We start from the raw sequence: 20,229 nt of genomic DNA, 5'->3' as shown, positions 1-20,229 counted from the left end.
CCTCTGCATCCCAGTCCGACGCTCCATTCACTGTGCCACTGCCTGGTCAGGCTGTTGCTATCTTTTTTAAATCATGTGCTTCTGTGGTGGTTTTTTCAATGGTGCTTACCTTTAAGTAATGAAAAGGGTTCCTACCCTGTTCATTGTAGTGCACTATTTTGTACTTTTGCACTCCATCATCCTTTGCTACTGTTAATCTCCATCCTCTCCCCCCTTTCTTTTTGTTGTTGTCACAGTTTAAATTTGGTGTTATTGTGTTCTTCTTGAAGCTTTTACTTGTGGCTTTGTTTATTTTTGTTCTTTGTATCTGATTGAAAACCCCCTTTAGTAATTCCTGGAGTGGGGGTTTTCTGATGATAAATTCCCTCATCTTTTCTGTATCTGTGATAATTTTTTTTTGGGGGGGGTGTTTGTATTTTTCTGAAGCTGGAAACGGGGAGAGACAATCATACAGACTCCCGCATGTGCCCGACCGGGATCCACCTGGCACGCCCACCAGGGGCGACGCTCTGCCCACCAGGGGTAATGCTCTGCCCCTCTGGGGTGTTGCTCTGCCATGAACAGAGCCACTCTAGCGCCTGGGGCAGAGGCCAAGGAGCCATCCCCAGTGCCTGGGCCATATTTGCTCCAATGGAGTCTTGGCTGCGGGAGGGGAAGAGAGAGACAGAGAGGAAGGAGGGGGGTGGAGAAGCAAATGGGCGCTTCTCCTATGTGCCCTGGCCGGGAATCGAACCCGGGTCCCCCGCATGCCAGGCTGACGCTCTACCGCTGAGCCAACTGGCCAGGGCCTGTATCTGTGAATGTTTTTATTTCTCCTTCATATTTGAAGGATAGCTTTGATGGGTATAGTATTCGTGGCTGAAAGTTCCTCTCTTTCAGGACTTTAAATATTGGGGTCCACTCTCTTCTAGCTTGTAGAGTTTCTGTTGAGAAATCGGATGATAATCTAATGAGCCTTCTTTTATATGTTGTATTCTTCTTTTCCTGGCTTCCTTGAGAATTTTTTCTTTGCCGTTGGTTTGTGCCAATTTCATTATGATGTGCCTTGGAGTAGGTTTGTTAAGGTTAAGAAAACTCGGAGTTCTGTTTGCTTCTTGAATTTGAGGCTTTAGTTCTTTCCACAGGCTTGGGAAGTTCTCATCTATTATTTGTTTGAGTATGGTCTCCATTCCATTTTCTCTCTCTTCTCCCTCTGATATACCTATTATTCTTATGTTATTCTTTTTGATGGAGTCAGATAATTCCTGTAGGGCTATCTCATTTTTTTTTTTAAATTTTTGAGTCTCTTTCTTCTTCTTCTCTGTTGTGCCTCAAGTTGCTTGTCTTCTATTTCACTAATCCTACCTTCTATCTGGCCTGTTCTATTAGCTAAGCTTGTTACCTTGTTTTTCAGCTTGTGAATTGAGTTTTTCATCTCTGTTTGATTTGTTTTTATAGTTTCAATTTCCTTGGAAATATATTCTTTGTGTTCATTGAGTTATTTTCTGAGCTCCCTAAATTGCCTTTCTGTGTTTTCTTGTATATCTCTGAGTATTTTTAGGATGTCTATTTTAAATTCTCTGTTGTTTAACTCCAAGGTTTCCAATATATTAAATTTTTTCTCCATAGATTTTTCCTCATCTATCTGTGTTACCTCTCTTTCTTTTTTATCCATGATATTCGATTTTCTCTTCCTTAATGGCATCTGAGGGTGGTTTTGTTGATAGTATTATAAGATTTAATAAAGAATAAAAGTTAAAAAAATAAAAATAAAAAATAGAAAAGAGTTGTTTTTGAAAAAAAATTAATAATTAAATAAAGAAAAATAAAATAAAATAAAAATTAAAAAAGGAAATTATTCCCCCCCTCCTTTTTTCCTCTCCTCTTCTCTCCCCTCTTTCTTGAGAAAATCTTGTGGTGAACTGTGAATTATATTGTACTAAATAGAACAAACAATGCCTGTAATGGAGGGCCTGAATTGGGGAGAAGTAATAAAGGGGCAAAAAAAAACCCAGAAGAAAAGGGGGTGTGGACCCACAAAAAGCAAATAAGGAAAAAATTTGGGTCAAGAATAAAATGATTTGCTTTTAGGTGTTGGTTGACTAAGAGTTATGATGAGAGGAATAAGAGGGAAACAGGAAAATGGGGGGACAAATTAAAAAATTACTATTGTATTTAGTGGAACAAGAACTAGATAAAATGGAGAGCCAGGGATGGGAGCACTGCTAGTGAGTTAAAAAGGGAAGTAACCCCCCCCCCAAAATGCCACAAACATAAGTTTGAGTCCCAGATAAGATAATTTGTTCATTATTGAGTTTTGAATGAGAGGAAACATAAAGGAGAAAGGAAGAAACTAAGATAGAGGGAGAAAAGAAAGAGAGAGAGAAAAAAAGAGGGAACCACTAAAAGAAGAAAAAAGAAAAAAGAGGAGAGAGAGAGAGAGAGAGAGAGTTAAGGGCTTTGGAGTGCAACCCTCATAGAGAGAAAGGAAGAGGAAAGAAAAGATAATGGGAGATGTAACACTTATGGGTAGTGTAGTTCAAGGAGAGGAGAGAGTAAGACCGGCAGAGATTTAAATGACCAAATTGGAGGAGGAAAAAAAAATCAAGAATGAAGATAAGAGAAACAAATGAACAAATATAATAAAATGGGATAGGTTATAAAGTCTGCGGATTATTTTTGATTTTGAGAGATTATCTTCTTGCTTTTTCTTTTCTCTCCCTCTTCCTGGTCGGTGACTCTGTACCCTGGGTTCTGCCCCTTTGGCATGCTCAGGTAGAGCTTTGCAGTTGATAAGTCTCTATGGCGATGTCATGTATTCTGCTTCAGTCTCGTTGGCAGTCAAGGCTCATTAGTATTTATGGGCTCCGACAATGAGAGAGTCCGTGTTCCTGGAGCCTCTCTCCTAGTCTTTCCTTCCTCAATTAGTAGCCTGATAATCCAGCTATGGGGTTGCTGCTGCCTCTGCCTGGATAGTAAGAGGCTCACAGAGCTGGCAACTCCCCACTCTATTCCCACTCAGCTCAGGGCTCTGGGTAAGGCTCAGTCAGTCAGAGCTGCTAGCATAATCAGGTGGGGCTTCCGCCCACTCAAAGACCTCTAACTTTGCCACTCTGTCCGGTAACATGGGCGGACGCCCACTCCTGGGGCACTTGGAGAAAATTCTCGCTCACTATCTGTGCGCAGACCAGGATATCAGGCCAGAAGTCTCACACTCTGAGTGAAACCCCCACCCACACGGAAAAGTTCCAGCGTTGGAATTGGCTCTCACTCCCTCCCCGTGCGCGGCTTTTTCAGGGCACTGGGGTGGCCCAAGATTCCACTTTTGGCCCACACAAAGGCCCCTGACTCTGCCCCTCTGTGGGATAACACGGGCTCCCACTCCTGAGGTGGTGCTGGGAGGATTCTCTTGCCCACTCTCTGTGTGCGCAGACCAGGATATCAGGCCGGCCGCCTCACCCTCTGAGTGAAACCTCTCCCGCACGGAAAAGTTCCAGCATTGGAATTGGCTCTCGCTCCCTCCCCGTGCACGGCTTTTTCAGGGCACTGGGGCGGGCTGGAGATTCTACTTTTGGCCCACACAAAGGCCCCTGCCTCTGCCCCTCTGTGGGATAATATGGGCTCCCACTCCTGAGGTGTTGGGAGGAGTCTCTTGCCCACTCTCTGTGCGCACAGACAAGGATATCAGGCCAACCGTCTCTCACCTTCTGAGTGAAACCCCTGCTCGCACGGAAAAGTTCCAGCGTTGGAATTGGCTCTTGCTCCCTCCCCAGGCGCAGCTTTTTCAGGGTGCTGAGGCAGCCCGGAGATTCTACTTTTGGCCCACACAAAGGCCCCTGACTCTGCCTCTCTGTGGGGTAACACGCGGGCCCACTGCTGAGGCACTCAGAGGAACCTCTCACCCACTATCTGCGCGTGCCGGCCAGGAGACAGGGGAAAATGGCTGCCCCACTTGTCTTTCTTTGTCTGGGTTTGGCGCAAGTGTTAGCTTGTATTGCCTGGGTTGCCACAGGCACAGTATTTCCTTGGCTTGGATCTCCGTGCCACAGCCTCATTCAGCCGTTTGTGCCGCGGCCTGGATCTATTCACCCCCTTTGCCCGCCTCAGTTTCTATATTCTCAGTTCCCAGTGAAAGCAGCCCTATTTAGGTTAATGAGGAAGGCGGAGCATTTCTTACTCCCTATTTCCTTCGGGGTTTGATTATATATTTAGCCAAATTTTTCGCTCGACCATACCTTTGGGTGTATTGCGAAACATCTGGAGGCTCCAAGGATAGGTTTTTCTGTTTCTGGCTGAAGATCTTGTTGAGTTTTGGGGGAGATTTATTGGTATCGCTTCCTACCGCACCATTACTCTGACGTCATCTCTACTATCTTTCTATTTTGAAAAGAGTAGATTACATACCCTTTCTCCAACCAAATACAAAAATATTAAAAATATATTTTTGTATAATGAGTTGAAATCAGATTTATTTTTTATAAATTTTAACTATGAAATGAGAGTAATACTATCTCTTATTCTAAAAATCAAGGTAGAAACAAATAATTTTTAATATAAGAAAATTAATTTCCACCAGTGGATATATCTTAGGTATTCAGAATATTTTTGCTAGTTATACTTGTCCCCATTTTTTCTTCTTTTCTTTCTTTTCTTTTTTTTTTATTTTTTTTACAATTAGAGTTCTAGTTGACATGAAAGGTAACTGAAACTTCAGTCTCACCAAAACCATACACTGTGCCTGGCACAGGAGAGCAGCCAACAATGAACAGAACGCATGTTATGAATGTATGATTTTCCTAAGAATATCTGGGAAAGTATTATAGTGAAAGAAAATAATAAAATTAAATGTTATTTTTTTAAAGTAATGGTCTGTTTTATACATATGAGATGTTAGTATATGTAAAAGATAATTTTTATTTGTTAAAAACTTTAAAGAAGGGAGGTGACTTTCCTTAAAATATAGGTCTTCTAGTCTGATTTTGATCCAGATTACTAAATGATTTTCCACCCTGTCATTCAATGGTTGGAATCTCATGAGCAAACACTTTATGTAAAAAAAATAATAATAATTGGATGTGAAAGTGGAGGTAGGTAAGAAATCACATTGACAGATGACAGAAGTGTCAAAAGCAGTGATGATAGTCTCTCTCTGACCTAAAATAAGAGCTATTTTAGGAACATGGAAGGTTAAGATATCCACAGATGATCATTTGTTCTTCTGATTTTTATTTGGTGGGAGAAAATCAAGAATATATCTACTCACAATTTGAACACACTTGTTCCTAAGGAACTCACCAATCATACTGCAGATCTCTGAGTACATGCTGTTTGAGTGACTTGTCTATTGCCTTTGCAGCCCCTTCTCAAGGACCCTGCGACCTGACCCGTGACCCCTGCCACACACGTTGCTTTTGAAACCCTCTCCCTATAGAGGGCATTTGCCTTCCTGTTTTCTAGGACACATCATTTTCTTCTGGGAGATTTCATTCTGAAACTGGGATGGTTTACAGCTTCTCAGCCTGGGGTTATGCATCATGTAAAGTATATAAGGAAGTTTAATTTGAGGTGACAGGAAGGCACTGGTGATTTCAGCCCTCAGAAAGTGGCTTCTATTAGGTGTTTCACTCAGCTCTGCTTGTGGCCTGTAGTGTGCTCTGAAAAAAACAAAAGTCAGTGAAGCAATTAAACTTTAAACAGACAAAACTGAAGTTACATTTGTGAATGTTTTTTTTTAAAGCAGGATATTTTCATGCCTAGAGAAAATAATTGAAGGGAAAGAAATTATTCTTTAATTGAGCAATTTAGAAAACAAGAGGATGTCATATTAAAAGAATGTGCATATATGGACACACACTTTGCTTATGTTCTATGTTTTTTTTCCCCAATTTGAAAGGCTTGACAATCACTCATACTTCTATTGTTATAGGTGAAGCAGCATTTATAAAGTTTTGGTTATTTTAGAGTCAGGAAAACGTGGGTTTGAATTCTGCCTCTCAATTCCCAGTGGTGTGACATTGGGCAAGTGACTTTAGCCTGTTCAAACACCAGTGTTCTTCCCTCTAATATTGAAATGATGATAACATCCTCATGTGGATATTGAGAAGACCATATGAAAGGATTTGTGTATAAAGTTTCCCTTTAGTTGAATACTTAGCATAAAGTAGACACACAAAGAACTACTTTCATATTCTCTTCTACTCTAAGATCCTATCACATGTATTAATAAAATATATGCACCCACATTAGAAACCTTGTCAACTTCATCACTGTTCTCTCCTTTCTCACTTTCTCTAAGTCTGTCCATTTATGTCTAACGTATATTAAATATATCAAGGATGATTTAAAGTTAGTATCCTTATGATTAAAAATAACAGCCTAATGCTCAGACCTTTCCAAGGTCAGTCATGCTGCACAGACGTAACTGCTTTAATTATTTTAGGTATTTTCTTCAGTAGTTAATACCATATAGCTAAATAAAATACTTCTACTATTAGTTTCTATTTATTAATTTGGCCATTGTCTTTTGATTTACTCCCCCATCTTTCCCATCCCCCCCAATGTAGTTAACACATATGTATTTAGCACTCAATGTGTTCTGGGCACACTTCTAGGCACTAGAGATACAGCAGAGTACACAAGGCACTAAAGAATCTTTGCCACTTGAAGCTGACATTTTACTGATGGTAGTCCAATAAAAAACAGTTAATTAAAATATACAACAGTAGGTTCTGGCTGGTTGGCTCAGCAGTAGAACATCATCCCAGAGTGTGGTAGTCCCAGGTTCAATTCCCAGTCAGTGTAAAAAGGAGAAGCAGCCATGTGCTTCTCCATATCTCTACCCCTTCCCTTTCTCTCTCTTTTCCCCTCCTGCAGCCATAGCTTAAACAAGTTGGCCCCAGGTGCTGAGGATGGGCTCCATGGCCTTGCCTCAGTTGCTAAAATGGCTTGGTTGCTGAGCAGCAGCCCCAGATGGGCAGAGCATCACCCTATAGGGAACTTGTTAGGTGGATCCTGGTGAGGGCATGTGCAGGAGTCTGTGCCTCCCCACCTCTCACTTAATAATAATAATATATATAATATAATAATATATAGTAATAATATATTGTATAATTACTAGTATTATATATATATACACACAACAGTAATTGGATAGCTAATGGTGGAGAAAAATAAATTAGAAAAGGAGTAAAAAGAGGTGTAAATGTCATATTTTTTACTTAATTAAGGTCCAAGGAAAGCCTTCCCTCAGATGATGACACTGAGCAAAGTTGCTGAGTGAGGACCTTGTGGTAGAGTGTTTCAGACTGGCAGGAAAACAGGAGCTAAGGGCTGGATTTGTGAGCCTGATTTATTTCAAGAAAAGAGAGACTCTAGATAACCCCGTCGTTGTTTTAAGAACTTTGAATGTTACTCCAGGAGAGATGGGAAGCTACCATGCACCATAAGGAGGGACATAAATAGGGAGACAAATCAAAGGGTCACTCTGGCTGCTGTGTTGAGAATAGATTGTAGTGGGAAAGGGTGAAAGCTATTGCAGATTTGTGGAGAAAAGTTTGGATAATCACGGTGGAAGTGGAGAGAGGATGAATTCCCAAAATATATTGACAGTAGTATAGAATTAGCTGGCAGATCTTCAGAAAGGTTAGTAAACAGAGAGGAGGCTATAACATTGTTAATGTTAGCTGTTAGGAAGATAGAGTTTTCATTTACTGAAGTGGAAAAGAATGTAGAAGAGCAGGGTTGGTAAGGAGAAGGTCAGATATTCATGTGTGACCTGTCAATTTTTAAATGTCTACTAACTATTAATATATCTAAGTGGAGATTTTAAAGAGAAAATTGGAATTGCAAGACTGGCATTTAAGAGACAGATGTAGGCTACAGACTAAAGTTCTGGAAATACAAGCATATAGAAATCATAAAACGTTACATGACTAGACATGATAAAGTCACTAAAATCTGTGTGTAGATGAAGAGCAGAGGACCGATGATGGGGTCAGGAGCCCGCCAATGTCTATAGATCAGGCATATAGCATTACCTGGAAGAGGAGACTGAGAAGAGGAAGCATATAATGTAGGAAGCAAACCAGAACTTTTTCCTGGACAGTAAATGAAGAGAGTGTTCCAAGGAGGAGGTGTTCCAGTCACCATTCAAAGTACTTTATACACATACCCATCTCTCAGTCCTCACAACAACCCTAATACATAGGTATTATTATTCCTCAGATAAGGAAACTGAAAAAGGAAAGATTAATTAAATTGTACAAGGTCTCCCAGTAACTAATTTATAAATTAAATCCAGACATTCTGGCCACAGAGTTTTTGTTTCTAACCTGTCTGCCTTCCTGACCCCAACTGCATTAAATGTTGCACGTAATTAGGACAAGTGCTGAGAACTAACCTGTGAATGGGTTTTGCACTGGAGACTTGGACAAGAGCTATTCCCCTGCAGCAGTGGCTGCGACTGCTTGATTGGAATCTGTTCGTTATGAAACAGGAAGGAGGAATTGGAGATAGTACATATAGACAGTTCTTTCTGGGAGTGCTACTAACATAAAGTTACTCTTTTAATAGTTAGGTTTATAATTTTATGTAATGAAATAGCACCCTCAATTCTTTCTCAATCAACTGTAGACTACCTTTTGGCATTTTGTTTTGTAAAATACGATAGTAGCACTTCAGTTAGTTCTGTCCCATCCACTAACAATTTCTTTTTTTTTCTTTTCTTTTTTTTTTTTCTTTGTGACATAGACAGAGGCAGAGAGAGGGACAGATAGGGACAGTCAGACAGGAAGGGAGAGAGATGAGAAGCATCATTTCTTCACAGATTAGTTGTTCACAGATTGCTTTCTCACATGTGCCTTGACCAGGGGGCTACAGCAGAGCGAGGGACCCCTTGCTCAAGCCAGTGACCTTGAGCTCAAGCTGGTGAGCTTTGCTCAAACCAGACGAGCCCATGCTCAAGACGGAGACCTCACCGTCTTGAACCTGGGTCCTCCGCATCCCAGTCCGATGCTCCATCCACTGCGCTACCGCCTGTTCAGGCTCATCCACTAACAATTTCTAACCTCCGTCATGTGTACTTTAATTTTAATCAAGTTCCATAAGTTTACATTCTATTTTGTACACACAGAATTATCCAAGTATAGGTTGATTCCAAAAGCTTTAAACTCATGGAGTATTTATGTAATGGCAATTATAAATATGTTTTGCAGAATCAAGACATGAACTCTGATTCTTTATTGTGCAAGGCCTTGCATGGATGTTGAAGTTGATATTTGATTGAATTGTAAACATAAACTGATAGATGAATTTTAGGAATGAGCCGGGGTTCATTTAATGATGCTTGAGAAGAATCAGTTCAGGTAAACGGAGAAAGCCCTCTACACCGGCATCTTTTTCTTTCTTTCTGGAATTACTTGGTTATTGTAGTTAAAGTTGCTTCTAGTTTGTTTGGATAATTAATGAATTGGTTTGTTTTTATCTGGGCAGAAATGGTCATTGATAGTGATTGACATGAACATTTGATTAATCTCCCTTTATTCATCGTCCTGTCATTTTATCTGCAATTTGCTTGTCCATCCTCCCTCCTTACTCTTCTAGATTTAATCCTCCCTCCGGGTGTATACTAGGATGAGGCTTCCCTTGGATGTGTTTTCCACTTACTTTACTCCAATTATTTTCAGTTCTCCAGAGTTTCTTGAAATCTCTTGTCCATTTATCTTCCCTGTCCTCTATGCTATTATCCTTGATGCTGTAAACCTAAAACTTTATTAGTCCTTTATCAACATGTCAGTGACACCACATTAGGGAGGAGGCAATAAAACATGAGTTTGAGTTTTAAAAGGCATGGACAGATTCATTTTCCATTCGGATAACTTTATTTTTGTCTTTAACAAAATAAAAATTAATTAATAGAACATAGTTTTTTCCAGGTAGAAAATGAAAACATCATAATTCAATCTTTCCAAGGGAATTATGAGAATATAACATATATCTTTAAATTATTAGACTAACTCATAATTTAGAGAATTCAAGTAAAAACTTGTACTTTTCATCATAAGTTAAAATAATAGTGACCCAGATTTTATAATTTGTTTTTACAATTTACTAAATCTTTTTTTAATGTGATTTGTGTAATATCATAGAGCTGTGGATTCAGTATAAAGGATTTGAGTTTTATTTCTTTAACTTTTTATCACAGGACATTTTGCTATCTTATTTATTTATTTATTTATTTATTTATTTATTTATTTATGGACATTGTCTCCCAAGCACTAAAACTTATTTGGTTCTATTTTATTTTTAGTTTTTATGGGGCACACTCTTTTCAAATAGAGCACTGGTAATATAGACTTAATTATTATACTTGCAATTCTATTCTGTATGAAAGTATTGCACATTAATATTTTCCACCAAAGACTGTACTTCAAAATGTCAACCTGTTGACTTATCATGGAAATGCAACTGTTACAAAAACAGTAATAATCATGTCAGCATGATCATTAAATGATTTTCCTGTAGTTAGACCTACACAGGAAATCAAATTATATTCAGGGCATGATGAGGTGAGCATAGATTTGGGTTTAAGGGAGTTGGCACATTTCTGCATCTGAGTCATGCCAGTGAGTCTTTAACCATTAGTGAAAGGTCTTCCTTTATTATAATAAAGTATACTGTCAAACTTTACCTCTTCATATTATTTCCTATGCTTCCACTTCTGTCCATTCATATATATCTATATTATATATAGATAATTATTTTCTGAGTATGATAATTAAAAGTTGTTTTCATTAACTGAGAAATGGTTTAACATATTTTGCACTTACTACATTTTTTACATCTCTAGAAGTGTTATTTCATATTTTTGGTTAATCAGAGTAGTCTTTGACAAAGTTTGTTTAAATTTACAGCTTAACTAATTAGCTTTGTTGACTGTTATTCAGGGTCAAAAATTTTAAGCTGGTTTCACTAAAGTTAACTTTTGTAAAGGAGCACTTACTTCATGCCTTATGATATAATTTTACTCAATACTGAAAATTGTAAATGAAAAACTTCATGGAACAGCATATTTTAAGATACGTGTAAGTAAAAGCACTGTGGAAAATCTAATTTATGGTAACATTGAGAAAGAACTGTGACCCTGATTTCCTGAGTTCCCCTTTATCTCAAAATCCTGAATTCCTAAAAGAGCATGAGACTTTGATATGGAAATATGTTAGGCATCTCCCTTTTTAGTTACTGTTTTGAGATCCCACACACAAAGCAGACCATGCAGGTAGCCTTCTTAACTCAGTCCAAATTTTAGATAAGGCAGAGGTTATTACATATTTAAATACCATAATTCACTAATGGATATGGTATCGCAGTAACCTGGCTCACATACAATCGGGGTGATATTTCAGCCACCTAGCTACTAAAAAAAAAATCCATGTGGATGAAAACTAAGTTTCTGACTCATGTATGGATTTGGCAATAACTGGTTTTAGTGAAGTCTCAGAAAAATTTAAATTTAGGAAGAAAGCATGTTTACTACATTCTCTGATATAAATATAGCTGTTGCAAAACTTCCTAAATATTTTTGAGGGAGCATCTATGGTTTTGAGGTACAAAAGTATTTTTGTAGAAGTAGTAGAATATTTCCCTCTCTCTTAGAGCTATTAGCTTATATGTTACCATTTTATAACATTGCACAAGGATCCTACAAAGAGTAAATCTTAAACTGAAGGAAGAATTCAGGTGTAAAAGAATTCTTCAAATCTTAATTCTGAATATGTGGTTTTATTTCTGCACTAAGCGATCATGGGATATATAAGGAAATATATTCCTATTTATCTCTGTCTTAAAATTTTAGAGAATGTACTTCACTGTCTTCAAAGTTTATTTTGTCTAAAAATCCTCATTTTAAAACTTTACTCCCATGTATTTAATTATAGTATATTTTGAGTAACTTCTTCCAAATTTCTTCTCAAGCTATATTCAGTGAATTTGAAAGGAAATAATTTCTACCTTTTTAACATTCTATCTTGTAAAAGAGAAGTACAATTAGGAGGTAAGAATTGTTCACTAAAAACCATGCCCAAGAAATTTTGTCATATTTTGTGATTTCTTCCTTTGTATTGCTCCTTGATGCCTTGGGTATAGTAGTATAAAAAGGACAAATGTGATGTTATGATTAAGCACATTTTTCTCTTTTTTTGGGAATCAATATTACTACATGACTATATAAGGATTTTCACTCATGATGTGTTTGTATGACTTCAAGACTGAAGGTAGATAGATAAGGAAAGAATAAAGATGATTCTAATATACTTTTCTATAAAATTTCTTAATACAGGTAGAATTATAAACATCTACATAATATTTATATATAAAATTGCCCTTGTAGGCTGAGAAATGGTGATGCTTTGTCTTTCATTTGCCCACAGTCTTCTAAAGAACCTATTTAACCAGGTAACTCAGCAAGGCATGCTAACTTTTCTGACGGTTCAGTCACCTGCTGACCTCAGTGGAGAGAACCCCAGGAAGGCACTGCTGGCAGAAATGCCGTTTCACAGTCAGGATGCAGCAGCTATTCAGCCAAGGAAGACATATAACTAGAAGTGTGTTCAGGGAATCTATCAGTATTTAAAAAAACACCCCTGGTATAAGTAGCTCAAAACAATAACCATTTTAGTATGCTGATGGATTTTGTGAGCCTAGGAATCCAATCCAACAGGACACAGCTCTAGAGAGAAGGGGGGGAGGTTGGAGTGTCAGTAACTGCTGGGAGCAAAACGTCAGTAGCTGGAGAATCCATTTCTAAGGTATTTCACATGTCTGGCGTTTTAGCTGAGACGGTGACTACACAGAGCCTCCTTCACACAGCAATCTCAGAGACATGGTACTTCTTAAACAGTGTGACCTACTGGTAGGAGTGACAAGCTCATCCAGATACAAGGGGAGCGGGGGTGGGACAAAGATCTCACCTCTTACTGGAAGGAGCACCAAAGAATTTTTATTACTGTTCCATGTTCCGATTGCCGCAGGGCATGATGAGAGATAAGACTAAAAGATGTAGGCAGAGGTCAATTTCTGGAGGCTCTGCTTGCCCTAGGAGCTGAGGCTTCTTGCTTGAATGTAAAGGAAAATGGCCTTGGATTGTTCTTTTAACAGCGGAAAAATTATGCCAATTGTAACTTAGGAACATAACCTTGGTGACAGGGTAGAAAAAAGGTGTGCTTTGGGGAGCAGCGTGGGGGGGACAAGCAGCTCCAGTGGCGGGAGAGTGAGCAAGGTAACAGGTGTGAGGATCTGGTGGGGAAAATGGATTTGGGGAATTTTTAGAGATAAGGATGAAAGAAAATCATTACATATCTATTTTTGTTGACTCATTGAATAATGATGTATTTCTGTAAAGAATAAAATAATAGTGTTAGTGGAAATGGATGAAAAGAAAGAGGTAGAGAGAAAAAAATTCCCCTGTGGCTTTCATGAATGTGAAATTTCAGCAGGACTCTAGTTTGTGGCTCGAGAGCTGGGCGGAGATAGAACCTGGGAACATTAGCTTCACCATATTTTATTGACTGAAACAATAGAAATGACAGAGATTACTCAAAATAATTTTATAATGCTAGGGCGAAAAGGAGGGCTCAGAACAAAACTCTGCTGAGTACATTTATGGGTAAAGTGAGTGAACAACAGAATGTTCCTTTTGTCTGTTTTGCAATATATTCAGAGTTATGGTGACTTGGGTGCTACCTTCTTAAAAGCAAATTGCTTTGTTGTTGTTGTTGAAGAATGCCTCATTTTCTGAGACATTTATCCTTGTCTTTCAACTTAGTTGTGAAATCTAGATGAATCCAACATGAAACTCTGCTTGAAATATTAAAGTAAATAGACCGTGTCTTCTAAGCATATCATACAACCACACATCACAAACAAAACATTTATTCAATTTAGTATTTGAGACACTTTTCGAATTCTCTACAAGGCTTAGAATTATAGGTTCTGGAAGGCTCCCCCTGTGTGTGTTGCTCTTGGAATAATGGTTTTTGAATGTGCTTTTGGGACAATTTTTGGTGATTCTTTATGGGATTGACATTGCTGAGTTCAAGAGAGAAAAGTGAATAGTATCCAGAAAGGTCTGAGAGTATTTTCTGTTACTTCATTCACAGTTTGACTAGTGACATAACTTTTGTGGAGACTTAGATTTTTTTTCTCTTTATACATTGTACCAAAGATGCTCAATCTCATTCTGCTAAATTCTGCTTCTGTGTAACTTACTGTGCCGCTCAAGCCAAATGCTCTGAAACCATCTTAGATTCCTCCCTTTTCTACATTTTCTATGCCCATGATTATAACTTCTCAATTAATTATTTAGTTTTATTTCCTGTGCTTCTGCCTTCATGTAGACCCTCATTGAGTCTTGTCTGAATCATAGCAGTGATTTGCTATTTGATCTCTAGGCTCCTTCCTATTCCAATTCCATCTTTATATATCTAAGAAAATAATCTCTCTAATCTAAGAATTTGTCATTTATTCTGCAGTGGCAACCTTTGGTGTTTCCACTGCAGTCAGGAGAAAGGCCCAGTTCCTTAGCAAGTTGCTGTGACTCTCCGGGTTCTTACCTGGGCAAAGAGTAGGATTTACAAGAATAGTAGCAAAATGAATAAATAAGAAAAAAAATTTAAAAACATTGTTAATTAAACAAAAATCAAGACAATTCAAATATCAACAGTCTCAACAGAGATTTTTTTTTTAAATAAACTTGTTAGTAGCTGATGGGAATAAAGAATGATAAATTGGGCCCTGGCCGGTTGGCTCAGCGGTAGAGCGTCGGCCTGGCGTGCGGGGGACCGGGTTCGATTCCCGGCCAGGGCACATAGGAGAAGCGCCCATTTGTTTCTCCACCCCCACCCCCTCCTTCCTCTCTGTCTCTCTCTTCCCCTCCCACAGCAGAGGCTCCATTGGAGCAAAGATGGCCCGGGCGCTGGGGATGGCTCCTTGGCCTCTGCCCCAGGCGCTAGAGTGGCTCTGGTCGCGGCAGAGCGACTCCCCGGAGGGGCAGAGCATCGCCCCCTGGTGGGCAGAGCATTGCCCCTGGTGGGCGTGCCGGGTGGATCCAGGTCGGGCGCATGTGGGAGTCTGTCTGTCTCTCCCCGTTTCCAGCTTCAGAAAAATACAAAAAAAAAAAAAAAAAAAAAAAAAAGATAAATTGTGTGAGGCTCAGATTTTATGTTTTGGTGATTTTTAATGATGTATATGTGCTATATTCTTGAGTTTAATTCTGTTTTTTAGAAAAATTAAGGAATAAGATTATATAATTTTTACTTCTGCATTGAAGTCCACTGCTGGAATAACTACAACAGAAATAGAATCTTCTACAAAATTCCTCTAAGGAGTCATTCAAATCTAACAATATTTTGATGAGAGTTTAAAGAAGAGATGAACATAATTTTCACTCTTATTCTAATTTTTTTATTAATAAGTGTTATTTGCCTCCTGGCCAAGGGTCTGAGGCTATCACAGGGCTCAGCAGAAAAAAAAAAGTTCTGTAATTGATTTTTCATGTATGCAATGAGAACAGGAGTGAGAAGTTATAAATAATATGCCATATTAGCTCATCCTAACACACTGCTTAAAGTTTTTAAAGATTGTGGTTACTTGGAAGATATTTGAGGAGAGCTGTTTAGGTACTAAAATATCTTACCCTTTAACATTTGTTATTGCCTATTCTAGATTTCTATGTAAGTGACCTATTGAATGAAATGATTTAATGTTATCTATCTGAATGCTGGAGAGTATCCACAAAGTAGATTTATTTGAGACTGGAAGAGATTATTTTCTGTATGAAGTATCAAATTATTATTATAATGTCTTCAAGATATTTGCAGATCCACAAGTCAATGAATAAATAGTAAAAGAAGCATTAAAACATAGCAGTGTGTAACCAATTTGCAAGAAGATTATATGGTATGATAGGTATGACACTAAATTTAAGTAGCAAAATCATAGAAAGAGTGGATGATTTGAAAGAAGAAAAATGAGTTAAGTTCTGAACATTTTTGTTATACTTAGGAAAATGTATGTGATAGATCTAGGTAGAATATCTAAGAGATGTCAAGGAGATGTATATTTAGAAAAGAGGCTTTAAGTTTAGGATTGAGATTTGACATAAAATGTAGATTTGACAGGAAAAGAATGGAAAGATAAACTGATGCCTAAGGTTATGATTTTGAAAATAGTCATGATTATAGTACAAAGTTTGAGGATGGGAAGACTGAATGGACCTGTTTATGAGAAATGGGAGGAGTAGCCTGAGAGATAGCTATTGCATTAACAAAGGTGAGATGAGGGTTAATAGCAGAAGAAAGGCATCAGCAGGATCTAAAGCAGCAGTGGGAGAGAAGATGAAGTGTGCTTTGAGATACTTGGATTAGGCCATTTGATTTAGGAAACTAGACGTTATTTTCCTCCAAGGTTGTGGATGTTCTGTAGAGCAGTGTTTTTCAACCACTGATCTGTGGCCAGTTCACCAGAAATGTCATGCTGGTCTGTGAAAGAGTTAACCACCCTGATGTTGTATGAAGATTATAGACCCAATGATCTTCATGGAATTCACTTATGCTCAAAGTAATTTCTGCCCTAGCATTCCTTAAATAACTCTCCTATTTTCACTGGTCCCCAAGTGTAAAAATGTTGAACAGCACTGCTATGGAGCACAGCTCCTTCAGTTCTATTATGCATAGGAACCTAGGACTCTGTTAAAATTCAGACTCTGATTCAGTAGGTCTGGAATGAGACCCGGATTCAGTATTAAAGAAGCCCCAGGTGCTGCCACATTTGTCGGTGTGCGGACAGCACTTGGAGTAGCGGGACTCTGGTGGTTAGGAAAAATGGCCGATCACAATTCAGGAAGTTTACTTCGAGAAGCTTTCTTTCCTTACAGTAAAGGAGTATTACAGTCTGAAATGCAAATTTTCACTGATGCTGGATTAGAAAGTTCTGGCAGTTTGAATCTTTCTGTGTATTGGACACGAGATGAGTTTCATCCTTTCTTTCTCTTTCTTTCTTCTTCTTCTTTTTTGTAAATTGGTTGGCTCTAGCCTTTTCCTTTTTGTTCCATGTTAGGGAAAATCAAAAGCATTCCCTTGATATTCCACTTTATCAGGTAGATGGGTCGATGAGCTTATACTTCCTTTAGTGAAATCCACAGTGAGTCTCAAAATATTTCTTTCTTTTGTGCTTTTGTTCCTGATATTTTTGCTACTCATTAGCTGGGAGTCTCATTTGACAACATTTCAAGAAAAAAAATATGTACTCTTCAGTCCAGATGTCTGAAAATCCTTAGTTTATTGGTATTCTGATTTATGTATCTACCCCACTTGCCTCAGAGCTGTGTCTATATGTTCCTTGTGTCTGTTTTACTAATAACTTGTGTTGCTGTTCCTAATGACCTGCTTTTTACTAGTCGGGTTGTAAATCTGAAACTTGGGAAATGGTATTACAAGCACTCAATAAAAAATGAGTTTCTGTTGCATAAGAAGGCAGAACTAGATAAAAAAAACAAAGAAAATAAAGTGAGCTAGAGGTGCTGTGGGAAGTGTGGGGAGCTTGAGTTCGCGTGATGAACATGGAAGTTAAATGAGAACATAGATGCAAATGACACAGTAATGATTGAACATGTGCGGTCATTAAGAGGAAAAAGGGAAGAATCAACTAGTGAGGTTTCAAGTCCATAGGACTAAAGAAAATGGTGAGGAGAAATCAAGAAATTAAAGGAAAGATCTGGTTAGAACTTGGATAATAAAAGAGAGAGAGAGGTGAGTTAATGTAATTTTGAAGATCATAGAAATGGGCATGTTTTACTCAGTTGATATTGATGGCTGGATTGTATTGCAGACATTAATGCTAGTTTCTAGTAGATTTTACTTGAAATCTTAGGTAAGAAACAAACCTCTAAGTGAAAGAAGGCATGTGCTAAGTATTTGAGAAAAGAGGACATACAAAAAATCATTTCTTTAAGAGATGAATGAAGGACGAGGGCCTTTGACGGGAAGAGAAAATAGACAAGAATGATGGTGGGCAAATCCAGTGAGTTTAGTGAAATGGCAGCCTCGGAAAGAGGACGATTGAACAAGGCAGAGGGAGCAACGTGGTCAAATACAGGTATTAGAATACAGTGAGAGTGGAACACAACTCTTCTGTTCTTCAATTAACAGTTTAACAAGAGCAAGGGAAGCAGGCCCGAGCCAAGTTTCAAAAGATTCAAGTATTAGGGCTTGGTGTAAAGTTATAGACGACAAGTATTCTCTTGTAATACATTAGAAAATATATGTGGGCCAGGAAACCAAATTGATTTTGGCTAAGTCAGTGGACCTCTCTAAATTTTGTTGGTTTTTTTTTTTTTCATTTAAAATCATGGGGGGAAAACCAGTGAGGTAACTTCATTTTTTTCCTTCAGTTCCATGAAGGAAAGTACAATGTTTTGTCATCTCTGCTGCTAATATATTTGTTTTATTCGGAGAGTTATGGAATAAACCTTTCGCTAGTTCTCTTACTCGTGGATTGACAAAGTATGCTGAGAAGTTCACAATAGATTTTCTTTACTTCATGTTCTCTTATCTTTAAATATAAATTTTAAATTAATTTTCTTATTTCATTTAGACATTTTGGTTTTTATTTTAAATTATTCTTTGTTAGTGTTGTTACTGAGGTTGTTTGGCCAGTTGCGGTCAGTTGTCTCGTCCAGCGTACTTAGAATACAGAAAACAGTATCATATTCAAATAATAGCATATCTCAAGTCAAATGTAAAAATCAAGTGTTCTGTGAACCTGAGAAACTTCCTAGACATGAGGATTTATTCTTGCCTAACCAGGCAGTTTGAAGGACATGCATACGCCCACCACAGACGAGCTCAGTAGAGTGAGTTAATTTAGGAAATATGTTATCATCTTAACAAATTCGTCCTTTGACTAAAATACCCTCTGCTTGACTGCATAGTAATGGATCAACTGCAGCAGGGTTCCAAATGGCCCTTCTATCCCGGATTCCAACACCCGTATGTTGTCCCTGTTTCCTTGGAGGCTCAGGAAACTGCATGCCAGCTGGGTTCATGTAGTCATCACAGTTCACCCAAGAAGTGATTCTCCACTCAGGCATCAATCAACCCATGATTATCACAGGGCGTGTGAACGTGCTCAGGACTATTGGGTTTTACCATGTCCTTCAGAACATAGATTTCAGCCCCCTTGGGTAAATCATAAATCAGTCTAACTTAAAGTACAGACTTTCATTTTGTTTACAAAGTATTCACTTCAAAACGATTTAAATAATGTGTTCTTGTGTGTTTCTTGAGCAACATTTTTTTTTATTTTAAAATCATTAAGAATTATAATTCAAGAATGCCCTTAAGTTGTCATTAGTAGTTTTTCAATTTGTTTTTGAAGAATTTAACTCCACTTTTATCTCAATTTTTGCATAATAATTCTTTCTACAGAAAAACATCCGTATAGTTTACTTCCTAAAAAAAAATATCTAGGATGAAATATCCACAATCAATTATTAGAAACCAGTTGTTTTAATCATGTGGTTTTAAAAATAACACTTACATTAAAACAGCAAATTAGAAGAGTTTAGTTAAAAAAATAAGGACTTATTTCCTATTCATATTTTCATTTTAACTTTTTGAGAAATGGATTTTTTAATTATATAAGTCAAACTTTAGCTTTCCTGAAGTTTTCATAGTCATTTACAAAGGTTAAAGACTTTATAAGGTGAAATAATGCTACTTAAAGTAATATGCATAATCTCACACAGGCTTAATTTTAAATTCAGTGATGACACACTTTATTATAAGGGGTACACTGCATTATTTCATAGGGTGTTCATAATCAAATGTCATGGTATATATGTTGCATTATCATAATTTTCTAATTAATTTATTCTTTATACATGTGTATACATGTTCCAATTGCATTTCATTAACTCATGGTTTTCTTGTAAGTTTGTTCTTTCTTTCCATGTTCAAAGAATCTCTTTAATTCAATTTCTCTGTTTCTCCTCATACAGTCTGGCAGCCAGATATGCAACTCAGTCTAATCACAGTGGAATTGCAACCAGTCAAAAAAAGCCTACTAGGTCAGTTAATATCTCTAATTTATTGCTTATTAGTGATAAGAAATGCCCAGTGGTATTTTGTTTTTTCATTCTAATTTTTTTTTAAATTATGTACTTCTGGATGAAAAGTTCAGAGGACTAAATTCTTCCAA

General features: G+C 37.7%; 1 protein-coding gene across 3 annotated transcripts in view; it reads left to right on the top strand.

Moving 5' to 3' along the window:
• The window catches only part of NAV3 (neuron navigator 3), a 296,173-nt gene that overhangs the window by 46,665 nt on the left and 229,279 nt on the right, over positions 1–20,229 (top strand). For all 3 annotated transcript variants that reach the window (XM_066257605.1, XM_066257604.1, XM_066257603.1), the window contains exon 5: positions 20,030–20,098. In XM_066257605.1, coding sequence (XP_066113702.1) covers positions 20,030–20,098 — 69 coding nt within the window. The remainder of the gene's footprint in view (positions 1–20,029; positions 20,099–20,229) is intronic.

This window comes from Saccopteryx bilineata, chromosome 2 (assembly GCF_036850765.1).
Source record: "Saccopteryx bilineata isolate mSacBil1 chromosome 2, mSacBil1_pri_phased_curated, whole genome shotgun sequence".
NCBI lineage: Eukaryota > Metazoa > Chordata > Mammalia > Chiroptera > Emballonuridae > Saccopteryx > Saccopteryx bilineata.
This window is presented reverse-complemented; position numbering and strand designations above follow the sequence as displayed.